The 23784-nt window shown below is 30.7% G+C and overlaps 1 protein-coding gene across 2 annotated transcripts; it reads left to right on the top strand.

The window, feature by feature from the left end:
- Nucleotides 1-1095: 1095 nt before the first annotated feature.
- On the top strand, nt 1096-20171 carry LOC106471179 (6-pyruvoyl tetrahydrobiopterin synthase-like). Of its 2 annotated transcripts, none has more exons than XM_013931773.2 (6): nt 1096-1586; nt 3615-3694; nt 6125-6147; nt 7946-8002; nt 17958-18028; nt 19423-20171. In XM_013931773.2, the coding sequence occupies exons 1-6, from the start codon at nt 1501-1503 to the stop codon at nt 19553-19555; spliced, it is 450 nt and encodes a 149-aa protein (XP_013787227.1). In that variant the 5' UTR covers nt 1096-1500; the 3' UTR covers nt 19556-20171. The 2 variants fall into 2 exon arrangements, with proteins under 2 accessions (XP_013787227.1, XP_022256550.1); XM_022400842.1 differs by lacking the exon at nt 1096-1586 and adding an exon at nt 1842-1896.
- Nucleotides 20172-23784: the final 3613 nt, after the last annotated feature.

Raw genomic sequence — 23784 nt, 5'->3', positions numbered from 1 at the left:
ATGACGCAACAATACGTTTACCCTGGGTATTTAATAAGATATAGACATCTAAGAACAAAAGTTTATCAATCTGATGAACTTCAACACTAAACTATATATTGGAATGTTTACCGTTTAAAAACTGGAGAAATTCGTTAACCGACATAACATTGTTAAACACCACAAAATTATTATCAGCATGTCTCGTGTAATACACAGGCCTAAAATGTTCATTACAGAACTGTAACCAAACGTTTTCATCGAAGCACAGGAAAAGGTTAGTAAGGTCCGAACCAAGTCTGTAATTCATTTCCATTAGCATCAGACTGTTTGTAGATTTAACCTTTAAACAGGAAATGACATTGTTTCGTCGCGAAAATTATATCTTAAGAAGTAGAAAACAAATGGCACCGTCCCATACCATACTCATTTATTCCCGCAATCTACGATACCGTAGTCTCGGCTAATGGGCTACAATTTGTTATTTTTGTGGACTAATATAAACAATAGGAAATCTATTAGAGAATTCAAGAATGATTTATTTCAAGTACATGGAGAATAGTGTTACGTATCTGCTTGTTTGTTAATTTTCGGTAGAAATTCTTTCCGAGGAACTTCAGCGATACAAGTCCTTTCTTGATTAAACCAGTTTATTCTTCCTCGATACAAACTTTTAGTACACAGTACTTCCACAGTCAGTACGTTTCTCGTTACTTTAAACATAACAACTTTTATAATACACACTATAAATCACAGCGATTCACTATCTCGATAACTTCGCTCTCTACGAGTGCAAAACACTAGCTCGAAACTAACTGAATCATAAATTACACAGAACTCACCGTTACTATTGTTCGCTTACCTCGCTGGCTTTTCTCTGTCAGGCTTATGTACTAGCAAAGATGCATCTCCAACATTCGCGAGTTCCCGGATTATTCGAGAAATTCACTACCCACGCTCTCAACGTCACGTGACTTCCGCTGTCGTAACAATAGGATATATTTAGATTTATCTTTCGTTATTTTATTTTATTAAGTCTTTTTGTTGTTGTTGTTTATTCACAATGGAACATCTCAGTGAAAATTAAATTATAGATCTAGTTATCTTGTAACTTGAGTTGAATAATTTTCCATTTTGTGTAATTTTGACCCAACTCCTTTTTGTGTTAATCACCTTCAATGATACTCCAACTCTCAAACTGATACATCCGATGTTACAAACTATGGAAATAGCTTGTTGCCCAGTTTTGCCGCCCAGTGAATAAGCAATGAGCCTGAAGGCTTATAACGCTAAACTCCAGGTTTCAATACCCGTTTTGGGCACAGCACAGATAGCTAATACTTAATTTTTTGAAAATGCTAGTAACATCCACAACATATTAAGATTTTCTTATTATTTATGTTTTCTCTTCAAACCCATGTGGCATAAAGTGAGTAATTAATTTACAAAAAACTATTAATCTTTATCTCGACAAGCATAAGAGAGAAAAAAATAACTGGCACATTCTCACGTTGTTACTAGATGGTATTCATTTTCAACAAAATAATGGCTCCTGTATTGTATTTAACTAGAGTAGAAAAGTTCAGTGCATGTCACAGACTGCATAGGTAAGTGTATTTTGTAATATAATATAATTAGTTTTGTTTGATGGTAGCAGATGAAATTGAGGTAACCACTATTTATGCAGAAATTAACGTGATTCACTGTGAAGTACCTCTCAGTTACTAATGTAACATGCTTTTCATTCTAACTTGGAAGATGGATTCGAAGTCACGGGTTCAACAGTCTGTCGTGATACATATTTTTTACATCAATTGACGAATGCAAACCTAATTATTTTCCATTAAGTATATTTGTAAACCTTTTTAAGTTGTTAACCGTTTATTTTTAATTACTTGGATATGAATTACCAATGGTGTGAGTGATATGTGTTATTTTACACTCTGAGTTTAACTTATTTTTATTTTTAGGGAAACCAAAAAGTAAAACTAAGTAAGAGGGGGTTCGCTTGTACTTTGTAGTGATGCAGATTGTGTAGGGACTGCTGCTATGTTAATAACTTTTTCTGCTCGTTGAGGAATTCGTTTCACAGGCATGTTTACATAAAATTTTACGTAGTTGCAAATCTTACACGTTTTATGATCTGGAAATAGACTGATATTTCAAAAAAATTCTGCCACTAATACTAGAGTTTGCCTATTCTTCTTATTGTTATCCAATCATCTTGTTTCTATAATAATAATATTATTATTATCAGACTTTTGACATAATTTTTCAAAAAATTAGAAAGCTTTCATTAGGGGTAACAATAATACAGGTCTCTGGAATGATTACAAATATACCTTAAAGTGTTATCAGTGTGTGTCCCTAATATAACATTATACATATACTACTGTTTATGAAATATAACAACTTGAATGAGCATTAGGCCTACATGTGTAATTGCTTTAACATCTAATTTTCAGAATATTGGGCTGTAATGTTGCCTTGTGAAACTTAAGTAAAATTTTGTTTGTTGTTTAGCATGACCAGCATGTTGGAAAAATGACATTATCATTCAAAATCTGACCAGAAAATTCAGTCATGTATCTTTATAATATATTTGGGACAGTTTGTTTGAGAAAAATATGATTTGTTTGATAATTTGTATTATGGCTGTGCCTTCTTCATCAAGCAAACAAAAACTTTCATTAGTAAGAGTTGGATGTGATTGGTTATCAAATGCAATTATTTCACCAATCATTTGATGTAATTCTTTAGCATGACAATAAATAATGTCCTATACTTTTTCCTTTTTTGGTAACACTTGTGCATTGGGGTAGTAGAATCCAACACAAATTAATATGATGTACAATTAGAGTTCACTTTAAAATTATCAACTACTTCAGAGTAATCTCTAAAACATGCTTCTGATAAATAGTGAACGCAAAGATTATCACTGATCACTCTTCGTGCAACTGATATCTTATCAGCTATGTCAGTGTCTCAGAGATCATAATGTTCACTGAAAATGAGCTGTTGCTAAGACAACACCCGCTAACATGTTACAACTTGCATATATTTCAAGGCATACTATAGGTTGAGATTTAAACAAGTGTTAGACTTGTCTGGACAAGACAAGATTGTTTATATAATTTGTAATTTTGTGTAATACAAATATTGACAATTTTAGGCACAGTATGAATACATATCTGTTAAAGTATTGTTATTTAATCCTATTTAATTTATAATTGGTTTGCATTTTTCCAAAATTTCATATTTACTTTTACATTTACTTGTGTGTATCATAGTATCTTGTGAAACAAATAAAATTTACTTAATAAATATAGCAACTATATAATAACCAGTTGTTTGGCCTAAGGAATTGATCCAATAGTTGTATTTGGATTGAACACTATCCATTATATGTCAAGTAAAAACTAATTCGATTATATTTAAGTGTACTGCACATAATTTTAGTCCCTGCTGTACAATTAGTATTCAAGTGTAATATCTTTCTGTTAAGAAATTGTGTGCATAATTTAAAAAGCATTGCCAATTTCTTGTTAAATATATATTTTTAGATACTTTACAGTCCTTACGTACATTAGGATTGTAAATTCAAGATAACTTTAAAATTTTATTTGATTTGATAGTAAGCGTTTATCAGATGAAGAAAACATCAAAACTTATGGAAAATGCAATAATCCAAATGGCCATGGACATAATTATAAAGGTAATGTTTTTATATAAAATGTTCATGTTTATTCATGTACTGTAAAACTTTTTCACCTTGTATTGAACTGACTTTAGAGAACTAGTATTTATTATGGGCTGATTTGTAATTCTTTATTCATTTCACTCATGTCTTATTACTGAATCAGATTATGAGTGTTTTAACAGGTATACATAACTTTTTTTATAGCTTTAATCAAAGTGTTGGTTTGTCTGGATTGCAGAAGAATTAAAGAGGACTTGATTCAAGTAATTCAAACATTTTAAGGCAAAGTTTTACGAACTGTGGGGTGTACCCACCGTGGGGGGGTATGTACTGTTGGCAGTGCTACCTTTTGGTGGGAAACCCAGAAATAACGATGAAAGAAACAGAAGAGTTTGAGACAACGATAACCTAACAATATTATCACTTTGCTCTCAAAGCTTCTTTTTGCTATCACATTTACTCACTCCTTCCAAGCATTTTATCATTAAAATTTTTTTATTAAAAACAGGTAAAGAATATGTTTATTGTTTATTTAGCTGCTATCTTTTGTGAAAATTATTTTAATGTGAACAGAAACTTTGCTGAGTTAGGAGGCACCATTTCATGTTTGGAAACACTGTTTTAGATAGTCTTCCTATGGATTGTTTGTTTAAGTGGCATAATGAATAGGCTAGAAATACAAACTTGAATATTGGGGATGATAAGTTTAAGTTTTGTAAGTGTAGATGGATACTTGTTGGTAAAAAATGTTTTTTGGTTACTTGTAAACTTATGGAATGGTTTGGCTGATAATGTATATTGCACTTTTATTGAATTATTTTACAATTTTGTTTGATATATATATATATTTATAAGGGGATGATAGGTTGTATATTTGTTTAAAAACCTAAACAAGGATGATCTTGTTGGATTGAGTGGGATTCTGTCACCAAGTTTTTCGTTGTGTTGAGAGAGTAGTTAGATACATATAAATTATTAGTACAAATAGATTAATGTGATTTTTTTTAACAAATTAATTTGTGGAAACTTTTTACTTTTACTTCTGAAACATATTTTGAATAATCAAATAATAAGAGTTATGATGAAATCCATAGCCATTTTCAAGCAACAGTGCAGAAATATTTACATGCATGACAGTTTCGATTGCTATGTTACTGTAAAAGCATACCAACAGATGGCACTACTTTACCCATAACTATTAGTGTGGTAACTTATGTGTGTATGATGTGAAATATCATTATATTTTAACATTTGATGACAAGAGTCAAATATATCTTTAGTTAGATATATTAAGGTAACTTTTTCTGACTTTTTATGCAGGTGTTCTGTTTCTAGTTATTGATATTCATGTAAAGTAAATGTGGAAAGGTTGTAAACCTACACTAACTCTCTTGCTTAGATAAAGATTACATATTACAGTGCTTGTTCCATAGGCTTGTATATGTTTGACTCTATTACTGTGTCATAACTTCCTGGAGTGGGGTCTTACTCTTTTCAAGTGGTACAGAGACTACTACAGTTTTGTTGGAATGGCTTTTATGTAACTAATTATGGATTGTGGGACACTGCATTAGGACTCTGTTCTATGTCATTATTCTTTGCTTGGTCTTTTGCTTTAACCTACTCTATAGCAGCAGCCAAGTTGATCTTTTGACAAAACTAGGATCTGGCCATTTATTCAAGACTTACATTCACATTGCAAGAATAAAGATTTTGTCTTAATATTCTAGAGATCTTTTTTATTTCCTATGCTGTCTGAATTCACTTTATTTCTTTGCATAATATTTCAAACAGTTGCATTTTGTAGATACTTTTCTGATGTATATCAATGCATCTTAATATTACACATATAAGGCACAAAAATATGCAGAAGGATAAATACATTTTTATGACTCTTTAAGTAATTATATACTTGCATGTGTTTGTGTTTATATCTATATTTTAAAAACAATCTTGCACAATCTGATATACAATAATTTATCTACAGTAAAAACATTGTTGAAATTGAACATTAATTGTTTATCAATCTGCCTGTGAAGTAGAAGTAAAAATAGCAGGGTGAGTCTTAAGCTAGAAACAGATTTTTTTGGATGATCATCAAAACAATAAAACTAAGCAAGTGTAAAATATAGTCAGAAAGTAATGTGCTCAATAAACTTCATTGTAAAGTAAGAAGTATGAACAATTAAGGAAAAAACTTATTTAGCATTTGCTTATAGTCTCTCCAGAGAAAAAAGGGCTATAAGAAAGTGTACCCGATATTTTTTTAAAGTTAGTATTTCTTATATTAATCGATATATTGAAAGCCCATTTTATTTGTTTAGATTAGCAGAGGAGTTAAATAAAATGTTTCGTACCAAAAAATAAAGACAAGCTGATTTTTATATTATATTTCTTAATACCTGCAACATCAGATTTATTTTATATTGTGTTTTTATTTCTTAGTTGAAGTTACTGTCAAGGGTGAGGTAAGTTTCATTTTTTATCATTTGTAATGAGCCTAATTTTATCATGGATCATCTTCTGTCCTATATTTTAAACGTTAAAAAAGGGAGACATTTTGTGTTTTGGTGTAACAGTAATAGCATAGGTGAATATTTATTTGGGATTTATATTTGTATTCAAGATATTGTATAACATTGTTTTTTTGCATTTAGTTTTCTTATTTTTAAGAAAAAATTTAAGCTGGCAGCTAAGGAAATTTTGTAAAGATGAATTTATAAACAGTGTTATAAAATAGTATACTAGTTGTAAAAAATATGTTAGTCAAGAAAAAAATCTCCGAAAATGGATTTACTTATCTGACACTGCATATATATTTTGAATCATTTAAAATGTTTTCCATCTGCATGCAATACAGACAGAAGATGAATTATGTATTTAAAGAAAAATAAAACAAAGAATAGTCAAAATTTAATGAGCATATTAAGTTCTGGTTTCTTTTAATTCAATTACAAGTGTGTTGTTGTATGGAGCTCTTATCTTTTAAGGGAAATTTTAATATTTATGCACTACCAGTTACATAGCCTATGTTTCATAATTGGATTTAATAATTGATTTGATAAAGAATAATGATGTAACACAGAAGTACTGACAATTTTATTTACTCACCACACATAAACTAAGAGATTATGTAAAAAGAACTCTTTTGTTTTGTAACCCACACATCTCACTATGGGGGAGTGCTACTCTATTGCTTGTCTTGTTATTTAGCTGGAAACAATGCATCATAATACATCAGAAACTAAGCTTTTCTTGGGAAATTAAATTTGTTGTTCCCAGATTTGATCTTATTTGTTTTTGTTAGTGAGAATATTACTTCTACATGTGTGTAACGACAGTTTTAGTTTTTGTCATTGGTAACATAATACATCTGCATAATAACATGTGACAAACATTTAGATACTGTACAAATGACTTGCAAAACGTTGACTACAATATGAATTGCATGTACTGTACAAATTAGGATAAAACAGGTTATCAGCATCATATATTACAACTCGTTCATATATTACAATAGCTCACTGTTTGAAAAAATATGTTCATTTACTACAATCACTAGTTTACAATAAATGTTAGCACAGTAAAGATAATAGACAGCATGTTATACTACAGTATTATTAAATTTCTGATCACTACAATATCAGTCTTTGATAAAGTATTCTCTCTTTTGATGAACATGCATGTAAACTGAGATAGATTCATAATTAGTGAATTTTCAACAAAAATGCCCATTGTATGTAATGATTTGCTTGCTGTTCTACAAAAGTAAGTCATGCCATGACATTTATTATATGTCACTTGAATTATATAAGAACGACAAAGTGAAACTAATTTCACTGACAGGCTATTGTTATATTTTTCTTGCCTGAATTATTATTAGAACTAATATATATGTATGTATGTCTGTATAGTAAAATGAGTACAAATGATCTGTTTTTTCTCCAAAAAAAGATAACCTTGCATCTTGTGAATTCCTTCTGGTAAAGTGTAATAATTGTAAATATTTTTTTTCATTTCTGAATAGTGGTTAGTGTGCTATTTTCCTGTTTTATTAAACATGTGGACACTTGTTTTATAACCAGTTTGTGATATTCTATTGTAAATCAATAATTTATTATGTTTGCATGGTAGGGAAATTCTCTCTCCAACTTCAAAGAATGTTTTTGAGAGTAGCCAATTTCAAACAATTGTAATATATATGTATAAGTTTTTAGCTTAGTATTATATAGATGTGTGTATATAGAGATTTTTGAATGTTTTCAGATTGATGAAACAACTGGGATGGTTATGAACATTGCTGATTTGAAAAATTATATGAATGTAAGTATATGTCAACAAATAATTAGCTACACTTTGAATTTTTTGAAAGCCAGGATATTTTTTCTGTTGGGAGTCAGGAGAGTGCAAAGAAGTCTTTACGAAATAAAAAACTTGAAGCACAGAACAGAGTGAGTTATATTAAACCAGTTTTGAATGTGCAAATCAACAAGTCACATAACAACCATAGTTGATATAAAGTTGTAGTGGAATGCAATGTATCAGAACTACATTTTAGACATTGTTTAATATTTTTGTAGGTATTGTGATACCACTGAAAATTGATTACTTTTGGGAAGGATATATAACAGCTCTTTCTGATTCAAAATATTCATATATTTAGATCGTAAACATGCATTCAGATAAAGGATTTAGAATTTCCAAGATATGGATGTTCCTTGTATTTCACCCTATGTGTATGCCATTTGTGCAGTTACATAACCCCCATTTCTGTGAGATAATGCACAGTGGGGATAGAATTGTTCTGAATTTTTTTGTTGTCCAAGCCAAGTTTTGGTCATGTCAATAATTTTTATATGATGTGACATTAAAATTACTTATTCTTATAATTATCTATTTATTCCATATTATATGGTATTTATTTGTGCTATTACTTTGTACTTGTGCAATAAAGTAATTAAAAAAACAACAAGTTTTGTTTTACAACATTGTTTGCTTTTGTTACATGTCTGATATTGTACATGCAAGAATTATGTTGAAAGAGAAAGTCAACCTTTGATTTCTCCAATGCAAAATCAGTCAAAGCTGATAATATTATTGATCTAGACATACTTTTATATTTCCATGGCCACTTCTGATGTAATATAACATTTTGGGACAACATGGGATCTATTGAGCCATCTCCATCCTCTAAACTCCCCTGCCTCAGCTAATAAGTTAGTCTATTGCTTCAACTGACATGTCCATTGACTCATCATTAAATAAATCTACTATATCCATCATCCCGTCATCTGACAAATGTTTGCTTTTTCACAAGGAAATTGTTGGAAGGGATCATTTGAGGCCAAAGTTTTGTTAGTTAGTCTTATAGACATAAGGTCATTAAGTGGTGCTAAGTGAAGGCGTTAGTGCCAATCTTTTCATCCTGGCCATCACGCTGAATGAATCCCCTTCTTACCAAATATGCTCGCCCTTTCAGCCATGGGAGCATTATAATGTAACTGTCAATCCTACTCCTCTTTGGCAAAAGAGTAGCCTAAGAGTTGGTGGTGATGAATAGCTACCTTCCTTTTAGTCTTTCACTGCTAAATTAGGGATGGCTGGCACAGATAGTCCTTGTGTAGCTTTGTGGGAAATTCCAAACAAACCAAAACAATCAAGCTAAATGCTCTCTCAACCTTAGGTTAAGAGAACTGCAAATGCATCGATAATATTTGCCAGTGGGAGGATGTTATTGTATTGTTTTCTCTTCTCTTCTTGTAGCTTCTGTGTCCAGAAGTCAGAAACATGAGGTATGACAGTCATCTTTTTGGTTTGTATGAGAACTTCAGTCCATTCTTGCTTAGTCTTATCTGGGTTGAAATGATCAGTCAGAGCTCTGACCTCTGGCACACTATACTTGTCTAGCCTTTCTCTTTTCTTGGTCATAGGTGGGGTTTAAATGCCATGAAAATGCTAATTACTGAATCTTGAGTTAAATTCACTAAGGTCTTGCCATCTTTATGCACACATTCAACATCAGCATAATGCTTGCCTCTGTCAGGGGCACAGTTTGCAGAAGAATAACTTCGTCATCAATGTAATTTTCTTTCATCAGCTCAAATATTTCATCTTACATGTTGATATTTTCAAGTGTCAGTTTAAATTCTGGAACTTTCAATATCTGTTTTTTGAAGCACAAGACTAAGATCTGTGAGGTGTGAGAACAACTTCAGTAAAAGTTTCATTGCCAATATAAATTCCAGTGACATAGGAGTTATTATCAAACACTTTGCCTTACTAGCTTTTTCACCTGTGTTCATTACTGACACCTGATTTAAGTGCTCTACCATTACTCTCCAATTTTTATTTACTACAATCAATGCTCTTTCTATGTATGATACCCAACTTGTACTCAGTAATGTTAACTGGCCCTTGGACTATGATGTTTGTAGTTCTTCCACGTATTTGTAATCCATCCCAATTAAGAGGTGAATGATGGTAAAATTTGTATATTTTCTGTAATGTTCTGTCAATTTTTTCCAGATATGCTACTTAACTGCATGCTTGATAGCAAATTCCAGATGATGGTTGGTGCAGTGGAAGTCGATAACATGTTCACAATTATCCTGTCTTGTTAGGGCTACACATCTCTTTATTTCCTGACATTACAAGGGCACTAGCAGTTGTCATAGTTGTGAGACAGTCCCTCCAATTTTTACTCTTACCATTAATTTCCATAACCTTCACCAAGACATTTTTTGTTCCCTTGCCGTCAGCTTTTCCCACTTTTCTAAGTGCCAGGAAATGAGTTACTGGATAAAAACTTTTAGCAGTGATCCTAACATGAATAGTTTCTTTCTTAATCACAGCTGTGTCAATACAAGAATTATTAATGAGCCCAAAAAATTAAGATGTTCTCATTTTCTCTCAAAGGTTTTCTCTTATATCATGAGCAGTATAAGATATGAAAGTTCTTGTTTGTTTGTCACTTGTATAGTGTGCATTCAGATTTGTATCAAAATTAGTGCCTTCAAGTGACGATATAGGGCTTCTCATGGTATTCAATGTATAATGTAGTTGTAAAAAGTTTTTTTTATCATGTCAGATTCTTTTTCATCCATTCAGAGTACAATTTTTGGGAGGGATGTAGTTCCTGGTGTTGCCTTGGATACCTTTGCACAAACAATGTAAACATTACTGATCTATGTTTCTTGATTTAATGAAGCTGCAACAATGAACAACCAGTTACAAAGTTGTTTTGAACTCTATTAGAAGTTTTGTCAAACTCACTACACCATAAACATTTCATGTTTCTGTTATCTCATTGGAGCCACACATGCTTTTCTAGAAATTGCCTTTTTTTTTCTTAATTGGTGGGTCTTTTGATTCACTTTGTTCACTGATCTTTTCATTTTCAACAGGCCTATCTTTGGAGTCTGAGTACTGGAACTGAATTCACAACCAGTAGACTGGGTTAAAAAAAATCTATTTTAATATTTTAAGAGAAAAAATCTAATTGTTTTAAATAATTTGTATATTAAGAATTTCTTGTAGTGTAAATTTAAGTGTAAAAGCAATGAGGCACCAATATTCACAAAGATGGTTTAATGTTAACCAATGCAATAGTTTGCAAAGAGTCTCATTCTACCTGTGTTAAATAAAAGTATTCATATTTGTGAGGCTTTATTGTAGCATAAGTACCTACTGTATCAATAATCATTGATGTTAAACATATCTATAAACTGCTATATTTGTAAGTAGCACCTACTGTACAACAACATTTTCATCATGATCATGAGATATTTGACTTATTAAGTACTAGTAAACAAATCAGAACTCGGGACTCCAATAAAAATAATTTGTTTACACTTACATTTTTACCAACCTTGCTGTCACTTGTCAGGAAAAAGGGAATTGTTGCTTAAGTACTTGAAAACCAGCAACTTAATTATTTGTCTTAGTATTTGATGCACATAATATAGGTTATTGATAGATTGGTAGTGTTTCAAACTTTGATTAACATGATGTTGTCATTGTAAGGTTAGACTTAACCTTAAGTATATGCTAGGCTTAGTATATGCTTGAATCTAAAGTAAGTTTAGACATGCTTCAAATTAATTAGTCTCCTGGTGGGACAGTGGTAAGTCTATAGACTTATACCACTGCTAAAATCCAAGGTTTGTTTCCCGACCATGGACACAACAGATAGCCCAGTGTGGATTTGTTTCAAATCAAGCAACCAAACAACCTAAGTAATTCTTCAGGCCTACCTGTGTCCCTACATTTGTTCTCAGGTTTTTTTGGTGATAGTAAAGCCAAGCTTTCATAGCATTTTATGTTTTTATTTGACCTCAAGGAAGGTCTTCATCCATGAAACTCATGGGAAGTAGCAAAAAATGGTGAAGTGTTTGTTAATTGTAGTTTGTACCACAGATTTGTATGTTTTACTAGTATTGAAAATTGTAAACAATATAAATTTATACATTCATCTGCTCCAATAAGTATTTCAAAGGAAAAAATATTGAAATAATCTTAAGGTAAGTTTTTAGGTTTTAGAATAGAACAGTTATTTTTTTGTACAAATTGTCTTTCAAAACATGTTTTGGAGACTGGAAACACTTTCAAATAAAATGAGAGTAAGGAGTTACTCTGACCAGCGACATCTGTTGGCAAGTATGGAATTACATTCATGGTCTGGTTTCATTCAGCTGAGCCAAACACTCATGGCTGTTTTGCACTGTCTATGGTCCAGCATATTTGTTTAGAACAACATATAGCACAAGACAAAAAAGCAAAAATATGTTCAAAAATATTTTATTTAAAATAATGATCATTTTCTCCAGAGACGTTTTACTCAGTAACAGTGTAATTCCATAAGTAAGGTTCCATGCCAGGTTATCCTCTGAGGCAACCTCAAGGTAAACGATAGTCATAACAGATGTATTATTGTCATTTTGAATGACCAAAAACCCTATTATTTTGACCCCTGCATAGCAATGTTTACTAGAATTACAAATTCACTAAGTGCATCTTCACAAAATGTGACAAGCTTTAGTAAACACTACACGTTTATTGTACACAGAAAATATTTTTTTTTTAAGTATTTGTACTAAAGATTTTTTCTGTGAATTTAAGAAACCTTTACTGAGTCAGTAAAGTGAAAGGTGTTTTATGGAAATAATAAAAATACTTCTTTCCATCTTACAGTTTCCATATTTCCTTTGCCAAACTTCTAGAACCTCTTAAATTAATATCTTTATTTTTTTTGTTGGAAAAAGTTATTTTTTTATCTCTTATCTTATCTACCATAACACTAACTGTGGCAAAAGTTGAAAAATATGAAATAAAATCTGAAACACCTTTTTTTTTTTAAATGACTGTATATTGTAATAGATAAATAAAATTATTTATCTTAAGGGCTGTACCCTTTTAACTTCTCACAGCTGCTTTTTTCAAATTTCATTGGTTTATTGCTTTTTGAACCATGTCTAACTGCTGTGGAAGAAAATAATCACCTGGTGGGAGTGTGAATAGTTTATGGTACATGAATTTCAGTTTATATCACATAATACACATGTTCACCAGAAGATCAAATTAAAGCAAAAATTGTTTATATTTTTTACTAAAGTTTTCTTATCTAACCCAGTAAATTTTTAATTTTTACATTTTTGTTAGTTTTGTTAAAAATGATATAATAATTATTAAAAAATGTATACATAAACAACAAGAAAGTTATAAATTGCCTTTGGTCTGGACCAGTTTGCAGTTGAGTTCCTGCTTTCTTAAGCCTTCTTTTCTCTAACTATGTTTGTTGTCCAAAAAATAATTCCTATATTTTTCAAATATGAATTTTAGAAAACCCAAACCATGTCACTCACTAGATTTGATTCTATAGAAACTACTTTAATTTATTTGGTCGTCTAACTTACTTGTTAATAGATTAAGAATGTTTTGTTACATCTCGGATCAGTGTCACACTGCAAACAAAATAGACCATGTGATTTATGTAGTGTATAACCCAATAACAAATGTCAGAGAGAATAATTGACACCTTTTGAAAGACAGGATGTGATAAGATGGGTGTGGCATATGGAAGTGACTTTCTGGTTTATATCTCAGTAAAACAAGATAGGAGACTATAACTTAACAATGTCTGTAGTATAAGTGTGTACTTTGTGCCAAACTCAGAAGATCATATAGGGATAGAAACAAAATCTAAAATGGGTAATTTGAAGATGTGTCACATGGTACAGAGAAGTGAAGATTAAGAATTTATTTAGATATTTCCTTTTGAAATTAAGAAATTCAAACTTGAATAGAATTAAAGCATGAATTACATAAATTACATTTTGATTCAAAGTTTATTGATAATAGTTATAATAAACTGAATTTTGAATGTAGCTCTGTAAAAAAGATCATGACATGTGCACTTTGATCCCCTGCTATACACGTAGGGTTAATGACATTGGGAAATAAAGGAATACTGATCAACTAGGGGCACCATAACAATCCATAAAGAGACCCACAACACATTGTACCCTAGACATGGTAAGCAAAGTGGGATGACTTATAGCAGAGGGTGGAGTGCGTGCATTGAGAAGCCACATGGGTTCAATAAAATGTGTACACCTGTTCTCTAACTGAAGTGTTACTTTTATGCTTTAATGTTTTGCTGTTTATTTATAATTATTTGTATTATTTAGCTGATGCCATTATGCATGGTGTATATTTAATTAATCAATTGATAAAACTGTCTTTTGTGACTATTTTGTTAGAGTTAAAGGCCTATATTTATTTTCTAATCAAACTGTTAGTGTTACTGTTCTGTGTTGCTGTTTGTATATTATTATATTTTTTATTAGGTATGACTAATTATTTGACAATTTTATGTTAAAAAAGACTATGACTGTTAACTTGCTTGGAATAGGGACTGTTAAATGAATATTTGTTTTGATTAAGTCAGATGCAGTTCTTTTAATGGATTGCAACAAGGTACTCTTGCAACGCATGGTTACTGTGTTTAGTGTCCCACATAGCATCCAGTACTTGTACATAAACAATGTGCATTTTTTTTATATTTAACATATAAAAACATGATTTTTTATTTTGTATAACATACGAATAAACTACATGCAAATATTTTATTTCATACTATATAGATTACCTGTGAAGTAAAAGGGTTTTCAATTGATATAAACTAGTGGTTACAGTAATATCGTCAGTAAAATATGCAAATTAGTACAGATAATATTGAAGATTGAACCATCAGTTGATTATGTGTTCCAAACCTTCGAAGATCAAAATATGCCTTTTGTTACAGTTCTAAAAATGTTGTGCTGTTTTCTCACCAAGTCATAAATTAGGATAATATATAATAATGTTATTAATGTATATTTGAAAATGTTTCTCATTAGTGTCAAACTTTCTTTATTAATGTCATCCCAACTGTCCAAAAACTTCTTGGCAAATTATGAAATTGATAATATATTGGGGCACAGTGCTTTTCCGGGCCAAAAATCCCCAAATAAGAATCTACATGTTATTCTTAACTAAGAGAGATCATTTTAACTACTCATAAATGCTTACCACCATTGGTTATCAATCAGCTGTTTACTCATTATTCTAGTTTTTACACAAAGTTTTGACGTTAAGTCATTGTTGTGGATTACATATTCTTGAAAAATTCATATTTGTGTTATAAATTGGTATTTTTTAAGTTTTTATTTTGTCATGAAAATAAACTAATAATAATAATAGTCAAATTGAGCAAGTCTGGTATTTTAAAATACCTTATTACCCTCCTTTCCTATCATTAGTGTTGCAAACATTATTTTTAAATAACTTGGATTCATGTATGGGGAAAAATATTGATGTAAGAGTTCTGATATTGTAAGAGAAAAGTTGGGAACCCTAAAAAATGATAAGTCCCCTGAACAAGACAAGTTTTATCCTACAGTTTTAAATATTTTATTTGTGAACTGCTAGGATTTATAGGTCATTGAGTAGTGAAAGAAGATTGGAAGTTGGATAATGTTAGTCCAATATTTAAAGGAGGTGATAAACATTGTACAGGCAATTATAGGCCAGTTATTCTTACATCAGTTGTTGGAAAGATTTTGGAGAGTATGATTAAAGATGCATTGCAGAGTCTCTTAAAGCAGTTTGATATAGTGTCAAAGAGCCAGCATGGTTTCACTTAGGGAAAGTCTTGTTTAACAAATCTTCTGACATTCTTTGAGAATGTTACTGCAAGAGTTGATGAAGGAAATACTGTGGATTGATTTACCTTGGTTTTCAGAAAGTATTTGGTAAGGTGCCTCACAAAAGGCTTGTTGCAAAAATTAAATCTGTGAGTGTGAGTGGAATGTTATTAAATTTGATAGAAAATTGGCTGAAGAGTAGAAAGCAGTTAGTAATAAATGGAATTAGATCTGACTGGATCACAGTTACAAGTGGTGTGACTCAGGGCTCTGTGCTGGATCCTCTGCTGTTTGTGATTTATATTAATGTTATTGACTCTGGGATGACTAACAAAATTTTGAAGTTTGTAGATGACATTAAGATTTTTGGTATGGCTAACTGTATCAAAAATGCTGCAGATTTACAGGGGGATTTAGATTATTTAATGCATTGGGCCAATATAGGGCAGATGATGTTTAACTATCCAAAAATGTAAGTTTTCACAATTCAAATTATTGTTACAATTTAAATGGGGATACATTGAATACTGTAGTTGAAGAAAAAGATCTTGACGTTGTGATAAAAAATTCACTTAAGTCATGTAAACAGTGTATTGTAGCTAGCAATAGGGCTAATAGGATTTTGGGTAGCATCTATAGAAACACTGAATACAAGACAAGGGATATTATTGTTTTGCTGTATAGATCACTTGTAAGGCCTCGTGTAGAGTACTGTGTACTGTTTTGGGCTCCCTTCCTCAAGAAGAACATTGAATTGTTGGAGAAGGTTCAGAGAAGAGCCACTAGGGTGATACCTGGGATGGTGGGATTGTCCTGTGATGAGAGACTAAAATCTCTAAACTTGTTTTCTCTGGAGAGAAGAAGGGTCAGAGAAGATTTGATTGAGTTGTTTAAGATTATTAAGGGTATTTGTAATATATATCCATCAAATTTTTTTGTGTTTAGCAGTGAAAACAATAAGACAAGGGGTCATAAGTTCAAATTTTGGCATCATAGGAGTCATCTGCAGTTTAGACAGTATTACTTTTCAAACAGGGTGGTTAGCTTTTGGAATTAGGTGCCTTCAAGGATGGTGGAGGCAGAAAATTTAATTGAGTTCAAAAAAAGATTGGATGTGCATGCATACAGTAGAGTTTATACTTTAACAACAGACTGGTTCTGGAATGGGGCTAAACTTCTGGTTGTCTTTGTTACTTATTTTTATGAGTCATGTCCATTTTCACTTGCAGCATCCCTGTACAAGAGAATCCTGCAGAAGTACACGTATTTTTAAGTTGTGGGCTTTGTGACACCTATAACCTTCAGTATTTTTGCCACTGGAATGACCTATGACATGAATAATGAATGCATTCTTGGAGACAGGATGCTCTTGCATTTCATATACAGTAGGATTACTCTCCCACTTTTATTCAGTATATTTCAGGCTTTCTTTTGGATCATTTTACGAGAGTTCTCTCCACCTAGAGAACAGTGCATTTGTTTGTTCTGTGCACTCATCTAACCTTATCTTTTTTTTTGTATACAATAAAGATTGCTTTTCACTATGTTTTGCTTTGATCTGTTTCTGTTAAACTCTTCAGAGTGACAAGATTGGTTAAATGCTGCATAACATTTTCTGCCCTTCTTCTTTTCACTATCTGTAGTTACTATTCATACCTGTCAGGTTCATCCGTACACCTGAGAACACTAAACCCTGTCTTGTATGTATTTTTTTCTGTTGTTGGTGATTTTTCTTTGATAAAGTAGCTACTTAAAAAGGTCTGATAGAAAGTCAGCTTTAAGTGTTATATTTCAATATTGTTAAGTACAGTAGACAGGCAAAGTGCCATATTCTATTGGAATGATAAAATGAAAAGTTTTTTTCTTCTTAAAAATTAAATACAAAATTATGTCTTTCACTTTTGGTGGATATTGTTTGTTTAACTTGAAATATTCAGGGTGGTTTCCTAATTATGCTATGTTGTCATGAATGTGTTAAGTACACACAGTTCTTACTTTTATTTTAGGACAGTTTAAAAGTTTTAATAGCTTGTAACATGAAATTATTCTAATCAGTTTTTCTTTATGGTCTCAGGTCATATGTTCTTTTCTTATAGGAAGCTATTATGAAGGTCATAGATCATAAGAATCTGGATAAAGATGTACCATATTTCATAGAGAAAGTCAGGTTAGTCGAAATTATGTTAGATATCTGATAAATAGTCACATTAGAAAAATGTATGTGTGACTTTATTTAAGTTATGTAGATGAAATACTTATTCATATTTGTATGTAAGAATGTGTTATTTCAGATTGAAAGTTTTTTTATAATTCCCAATTGACCACTTTTTTTTTATACAGTTATTAAGGCAGCACTTGCCTGGTAGTGAAGTTGAATATTCTCCAGTAAATTGTGATATAATGTTAGTCACTTATGTAATTTTTCATTTGTTCCATGTCTTTCAATAATTTGCAAATATTTTAATTAAATTTTTTCATTAAAAGTAATATATGAATTTTGAATAAGTTGTATAAAAACAATTTGAGGATTATTTTACTCAAAATATTTTTATTTTGTAATGGTTTTTAACTTCAAATATATTTTTGGCAATATTAGAGATCTGAAATTTGATTTTTGAAAGTATTGAGTCATTTTAATTATTTTTAACTTTTAGGTATTCATGTACAAAACTTGTATGGATTGGATGTCTCTATTGTTTTAAACTATAAACTTAAGAATTAATTCTTAAACTTGTATTAATTCTTATGTTATAGGTCTGAGTCATTAGAGCTAAACATGATTGTAACCTCCCCAAAAATTAGGTTGTATAGTCATCAAATAAGTGGTCACAGTGCATAAAAGTTATTGACAATAGATTTATTTTGTTCTAATAAGCAAGCCAGAAAAACATACACTGTCTCACCAGCTATGGAAATCAGTGTTTCATGTGAGAAGTAATTTAAAAATATGGTGGCTTGATATGGAGATATTGCAGATGTATATACATATAGCAATCAAATATTCAGTCCTGTTCAGTTAAAATGCACACATATAATGTTCTTTTGACATGTAACATGATTATATATGCAGATACTTGTGTTAGCTGATTCTTTACAGCATTAAGAAGGCAAACTTACAAATCAATAAGTATCTGTATGATACAAAATGATATATATGATATATTACACAAAGGACGATAATCCTAAGGAGGTCTCAAAAGCTTACATTTTTTTAAAAGAGGGTATTACTTGTACTTTAGTAGAAGAACAGAACATTGTTCTTATGTGCTAAATTTTTGGGTCAATTTTAGATCACGTTGTTGCGTCTTTATTTATTAGGAAAGTTGATGTGAGAAAATATTTACTTAAATAACCTGCGTTATTTTTTACTTCTTTTGTGAGTTGAAATAGTTTTCTTTTTTTCAAACATTTCCATTAATGTGAATTACTTTTGCAACTGATTGAAAGTAATGTTTTCTTCTCAAATATCATATCAGATGAGTATGATTTTGTTTATGTAATAAAGTTAGTGTAACATGTAAAGATATATTATTATGAATGGCTTTATTCATCTTTCTTCAGCACTACAGAGAATGTAGCTGTGTTTATATGGGAGTCCTTAAAACCATACATTCCTTCAGGTCTTCTACATTCTGTGAAGATTTATGAAACAGATAAAAATATTGTATACTTTCAAGGAGAATATACTGAATAAGCCATATCTTGTAATATTTGTTGTTAACCATTTTTTTTAGATGTATTGCTAATATCTGGCTTTTTTTGTTATTTCTGTGAATCTCAAAATGAATCAAATATTTATGTAATGGTTGTGATGAGGGAAAATAGGATGTGGATAGTGTGTAAATGATATGGTGAAGTAACATTCTTTATTATTATTTTATAATTGAACTGTGAATATTATAGTTATTAAACACACTTTATTTTTATTATTATTGTGTTACTTATGAAAATACTACTTAAGATACCTGTAGTAAAAGTGTATTAAATTTTCCTTAATAATAGGGAGAATAAAACCAGTTAAAATATTATTGATGAAATACTATTGTTACACATTATTTGTGGAAATACTACTACTTAAAATAATCTTATTAAAGTAGAGCATATTGTACTCATGAATTATAAAAGTAGTATCATTTAAAATACTTTCCCATGTAGAGTGCTTTATTGTTTTTTTCATATGCTTTGTATAATGAGTATAGTAATAGTTACAGGTTTTATGAAATAGTATGCCCTGTTGTTTTGTATTTAACATAACATAATGTTCTGGGACAACAAGGGACCTATTGATCCATCTCAGCTGTCCCATCCTCTAAACTAAATTAAAACTATTATATGAATAAAATAATAAAAATCTTAAAGCTAGCCTTTATCGTTCACATAGTTATCAAACTTTCTCTTAAACTCACTTAAATTTACTGCCTCCACAACACCTGAAGGCAACCCATTCCAAAGGCCAACCACCTTGTTAAAAAAATAAAACTGTCTTAATTGAAGATGACTCTTACCCTGCCAAAATTTATACTTGTGTCCCTTAGTCCTACTATTCTCACTGTTAAGTATAAAAAAAGATGATGTATCAACACTATCAATTCCATTTACAATCTTAAACACCTCAATCAGATCCCCACTTACTCTTCTTCTTTCAAGAGAAAACAATTTGAGATATCTTAACCTCTCCATCCCAGGCACCATTTTAGTAACCCTTATTTAACCTTTTGCAACAGTTCAATCTCCTTTCTAAGATAAAGAGCTCAAGACTGAACACAATACTCCAAATGTGGCCTAACCAGTGACCTATACAATGAAATTATAACCTCTTTTGACTTGTATTCAATATTTCTTAAGATAAACCTAAAATCCTCTTTGCTGTACCACTAGCAACAGCACACTGCTTAACTATTTATAGTTACATGAATCTGTTTAGAATATTTATTTATTTATAAAACAGTTAGAGCATTGTTTGTTTTTCTGTTTTAAACCTGAAAGGATTTCAATTTGCAATGTGTGTATTCTAAATATTGTTAAATAATTTCAATCAAAAATCATATGAAAACATGAAATATTACCTTTTGTGATTAATAATTTCTCTGAACACTAACCTTTGATTATATGCTAGGTATTTAAAAAAAGTATATATATATATATATATTTACTTTATAAGTTAATACTAGTACTCTACAGAAATAGATACTTCTTCCTTCAAAAGGTGCTTAAAAAATGGTTAAACTTTGGTCAAATGAAGAAACTGTAGAATTATACAAAAACTCTATGACAGGATCATAACCAAATCTGAAATTACATTATATTACCTTTTTGCTTTTTTTCATTCCTAATTATGATTAAATGTTGAACATAAACTATTTTTATTTTTGATATCAGTTTCACTTTCTTTTATTAACATACATTTTATATCTCCTGTTAGAGGTGTTATTAGATGTGTGTAAAACGTGCCATATAATTATATAATATACTACAAAGAAAGAAATGTTAAATGTAAAAAGTCTTCTGATTTTAGAATGTGCATTATGCCATTTTTTTATCAAATGTGTTGTCATAATTTACATATTCTAATTACTTAAGTTATGAGTTGACTTAATTCCACATTCTAATAGCTTTTTCACCTTATAAATAATGTGAACGCTCAGTTTTAGTTTTTTGAGTCTTAAGCTTCCCTCCCTTTTTTGTTTAAAAGCTTTCCAGTTTAAATATTTGTTAATGAAAGTGTGCTTACAATGTTGATTTCGTTCATATATTTGCCAGGCTGAAAATAAATAATGACTGGTGGTGTTATTATGGTATGCAACACCAGCTATTAGTGAGATAGTAGTCATCTTTCAATGTGACTTTAATCATGAGGGTTGACTGGTCATAAACTTTATTGTTTCTATCCTGATATCTTTAACTTCTGTAAATAAAAAAGTCACATCAGCAAATTAAAGAAATATTTAATGTGAATGGTCCAATAGAGTTTTAGCTTTACAATTAACAGATGTTGGAAATTAATATATGTATATTTTTATAAATGCAGAAACAATAGAAAAGTAATCCATTTAATTCAATATGCATGGGGTCAGTGCATTGGAACCTGACCACATATTGGAGACAGAATGTTAATTTTGATTCCGAATTTTCTGTGCGTATCCATGTGAAATGTGGCAAGCTTTTAGTGAAATATACAATTCTGGTTTACACAAAAAATTAAATGTGTTACAAAAGTATATATACTCAAGATATGTCTATGAATTGACAATGTCAGTTTAACTCAAACTCTCACAAGTTGGAATATAAGTTGATGTTCATGTGAAGAATGAAAATACATTTTTCCATTGTACAATTTGCATATTGCATTTTCAAACTCTTTAGAACAGTTAATGTACAGTTTTTATTTTTTTAATATCCCCATGCATTGTATCTGGTATTTTTTCTTCTCTGTCACAAACTGTTGCTAAACCAGCAATGAATAGTTGGTAACTCTGACATTGAACACATAAAAACACTTTGAATGGCATTCTGTAAAAGAGTTAAGTAGGTTACATTTACAAATTCTTTTAACCTATCCTATTACTCCTAATTAATGCCCTGGGGGTGATGCAAACTGCAAACGGGTGGTGGTGCTAATTATAGTATTGATGCAGTTCAGTTTCTGTTTTTCATGTGAGATTTGTTGATTTTCATTGCTAATAAGTGTGTGTGTGTGTGTGTGTGTGTTTGTTTTTCTTCTTTTTTGTTTCAAATAAAAATTATGGTAATAAAAGTGTATTATATGTTGGATAACTATTGCTGTCACACAAGGTAAGCTTTATAAAAAATACTGGGGGGCAATAATTAGAGAGGGGGCATTAAGGTACATAGATTTTTTTGTTTATGCAAAAACACTTATTACCTTTAATCATTCTGCATCACTACCCAACATTTTGAAACTTAGTTGACAGAAAATTTAAGTATTTTCATAAATATTGATGCTGTTAATGGTTTGAGTTTTTCTCTGTACTCTTTTATTTTGGTAAACATGGTCTTTATATCATTATTGGAATGGTTTTCAAATAAATCGTTTTGAACAAAAGTATCTGACAATTTCATTTTTCAACCAAACATGTGGGTTAACCCTTATTGTTTGTTTTATTAAAATTGTAAATACCTTTGAATTTGTCATTTTCTGGAAGACTAAATATTGTATTTCTGAAGTGTCAAAAAAGGATTTGCAGTACATATCCATGGTCTTGCTTTATTTTCTGGACACACTTTGTTTCCCTCCAGGTTTTATGGAAGTATACTTTACCAAAATGTTTTGTGTTCCTCCACCAAAATAAAAATATTTAGATATTTTTATGTGCCCATAAAAATTAGCTAAGTTACTTCAATATCGTTCAAATGGGCCCCTTCAGAGACCATGGTTGGGAGGTATATTACCGTTGGTTACGTGTATATATATATATATATATCTTTAATAACAATTCACATGCCTCTTCTAACAATAAATTTAATTCAATGATGATAACTAAAAGACACAGTTCATAACTTTTCAACATATTGTTGCATCAGCGAGGTCATGTGACAAGTATCACGCCACCTCTTTCTAGAAATATCCTGTTCCTTCAAGAATGCCCTAGCATTTACTAGACACGTGTTAGTCTTGTATGTATATATATAAGACGGCCACAACGTGACGGGACAACAGAGGTAATGAGTAATTGAACTGCAGTCAGAGAGTGTGTAATTGGACTGAGTTTTGTCGAGCACGAAAGACGTTCTAGCGTTTGTTATAGAGCGACTGTTGAAATTAAGTGTATCGGTAAAGTTGTATTCGGAAAAGCAAACCAGTTTTATTTCAGAAAGGACTTGTGTTGCTAAAGTTTCGTTGGATCGAATTTACTGGAAATCATTTAACAAACGGAGACGTAACAAATTGGTGTCAGAGAGTGG

This window comes from Limulus polyphemus, unplaced genomic scaffold (genome assembly GCF_000517525.1).
Source record: "Limulus polyphemus unplaced genomic scaffold, Limulus_polyphemus-2.1.2 Scaffold111, whole genome shotgun sequence".
NCBI classification, from domain to species: Eukaryota; Metazoa; Arthropoda; class Merostomata; order Xiphosura; family Limulidae; genus Limulus; species Limulus polyphemus.
Note: the sequence above shows the minus strand (reverse complement) of the source record. Positions and strands in the feature narration are given on the sequence as shown.

Bases quoted from the DNA above. Each gene is read 5' to 3' on its own strand.
- LOC106471179 (XM_013931773.2), top strand. From the start codon at position 1,501: ATGGTATTCATTTTCAACAAAATAATGGCTCCTGTATTGTATTTAACT. The intron at 1,587-3,614 runs GTAAGTGTATTT...TTGATTTGATAG, and splicing joins GCATGTCACAGACTGCATAG to TAAGCGTTTATCAGATGAAG. The intron at 6,148-7,945 runs GTAAGTTTCATT...GAATGTTTTCAG, and splicing joins AAGTTACTGTCAAGGGTGAG to ATTGATGAAACAACTGGGAT.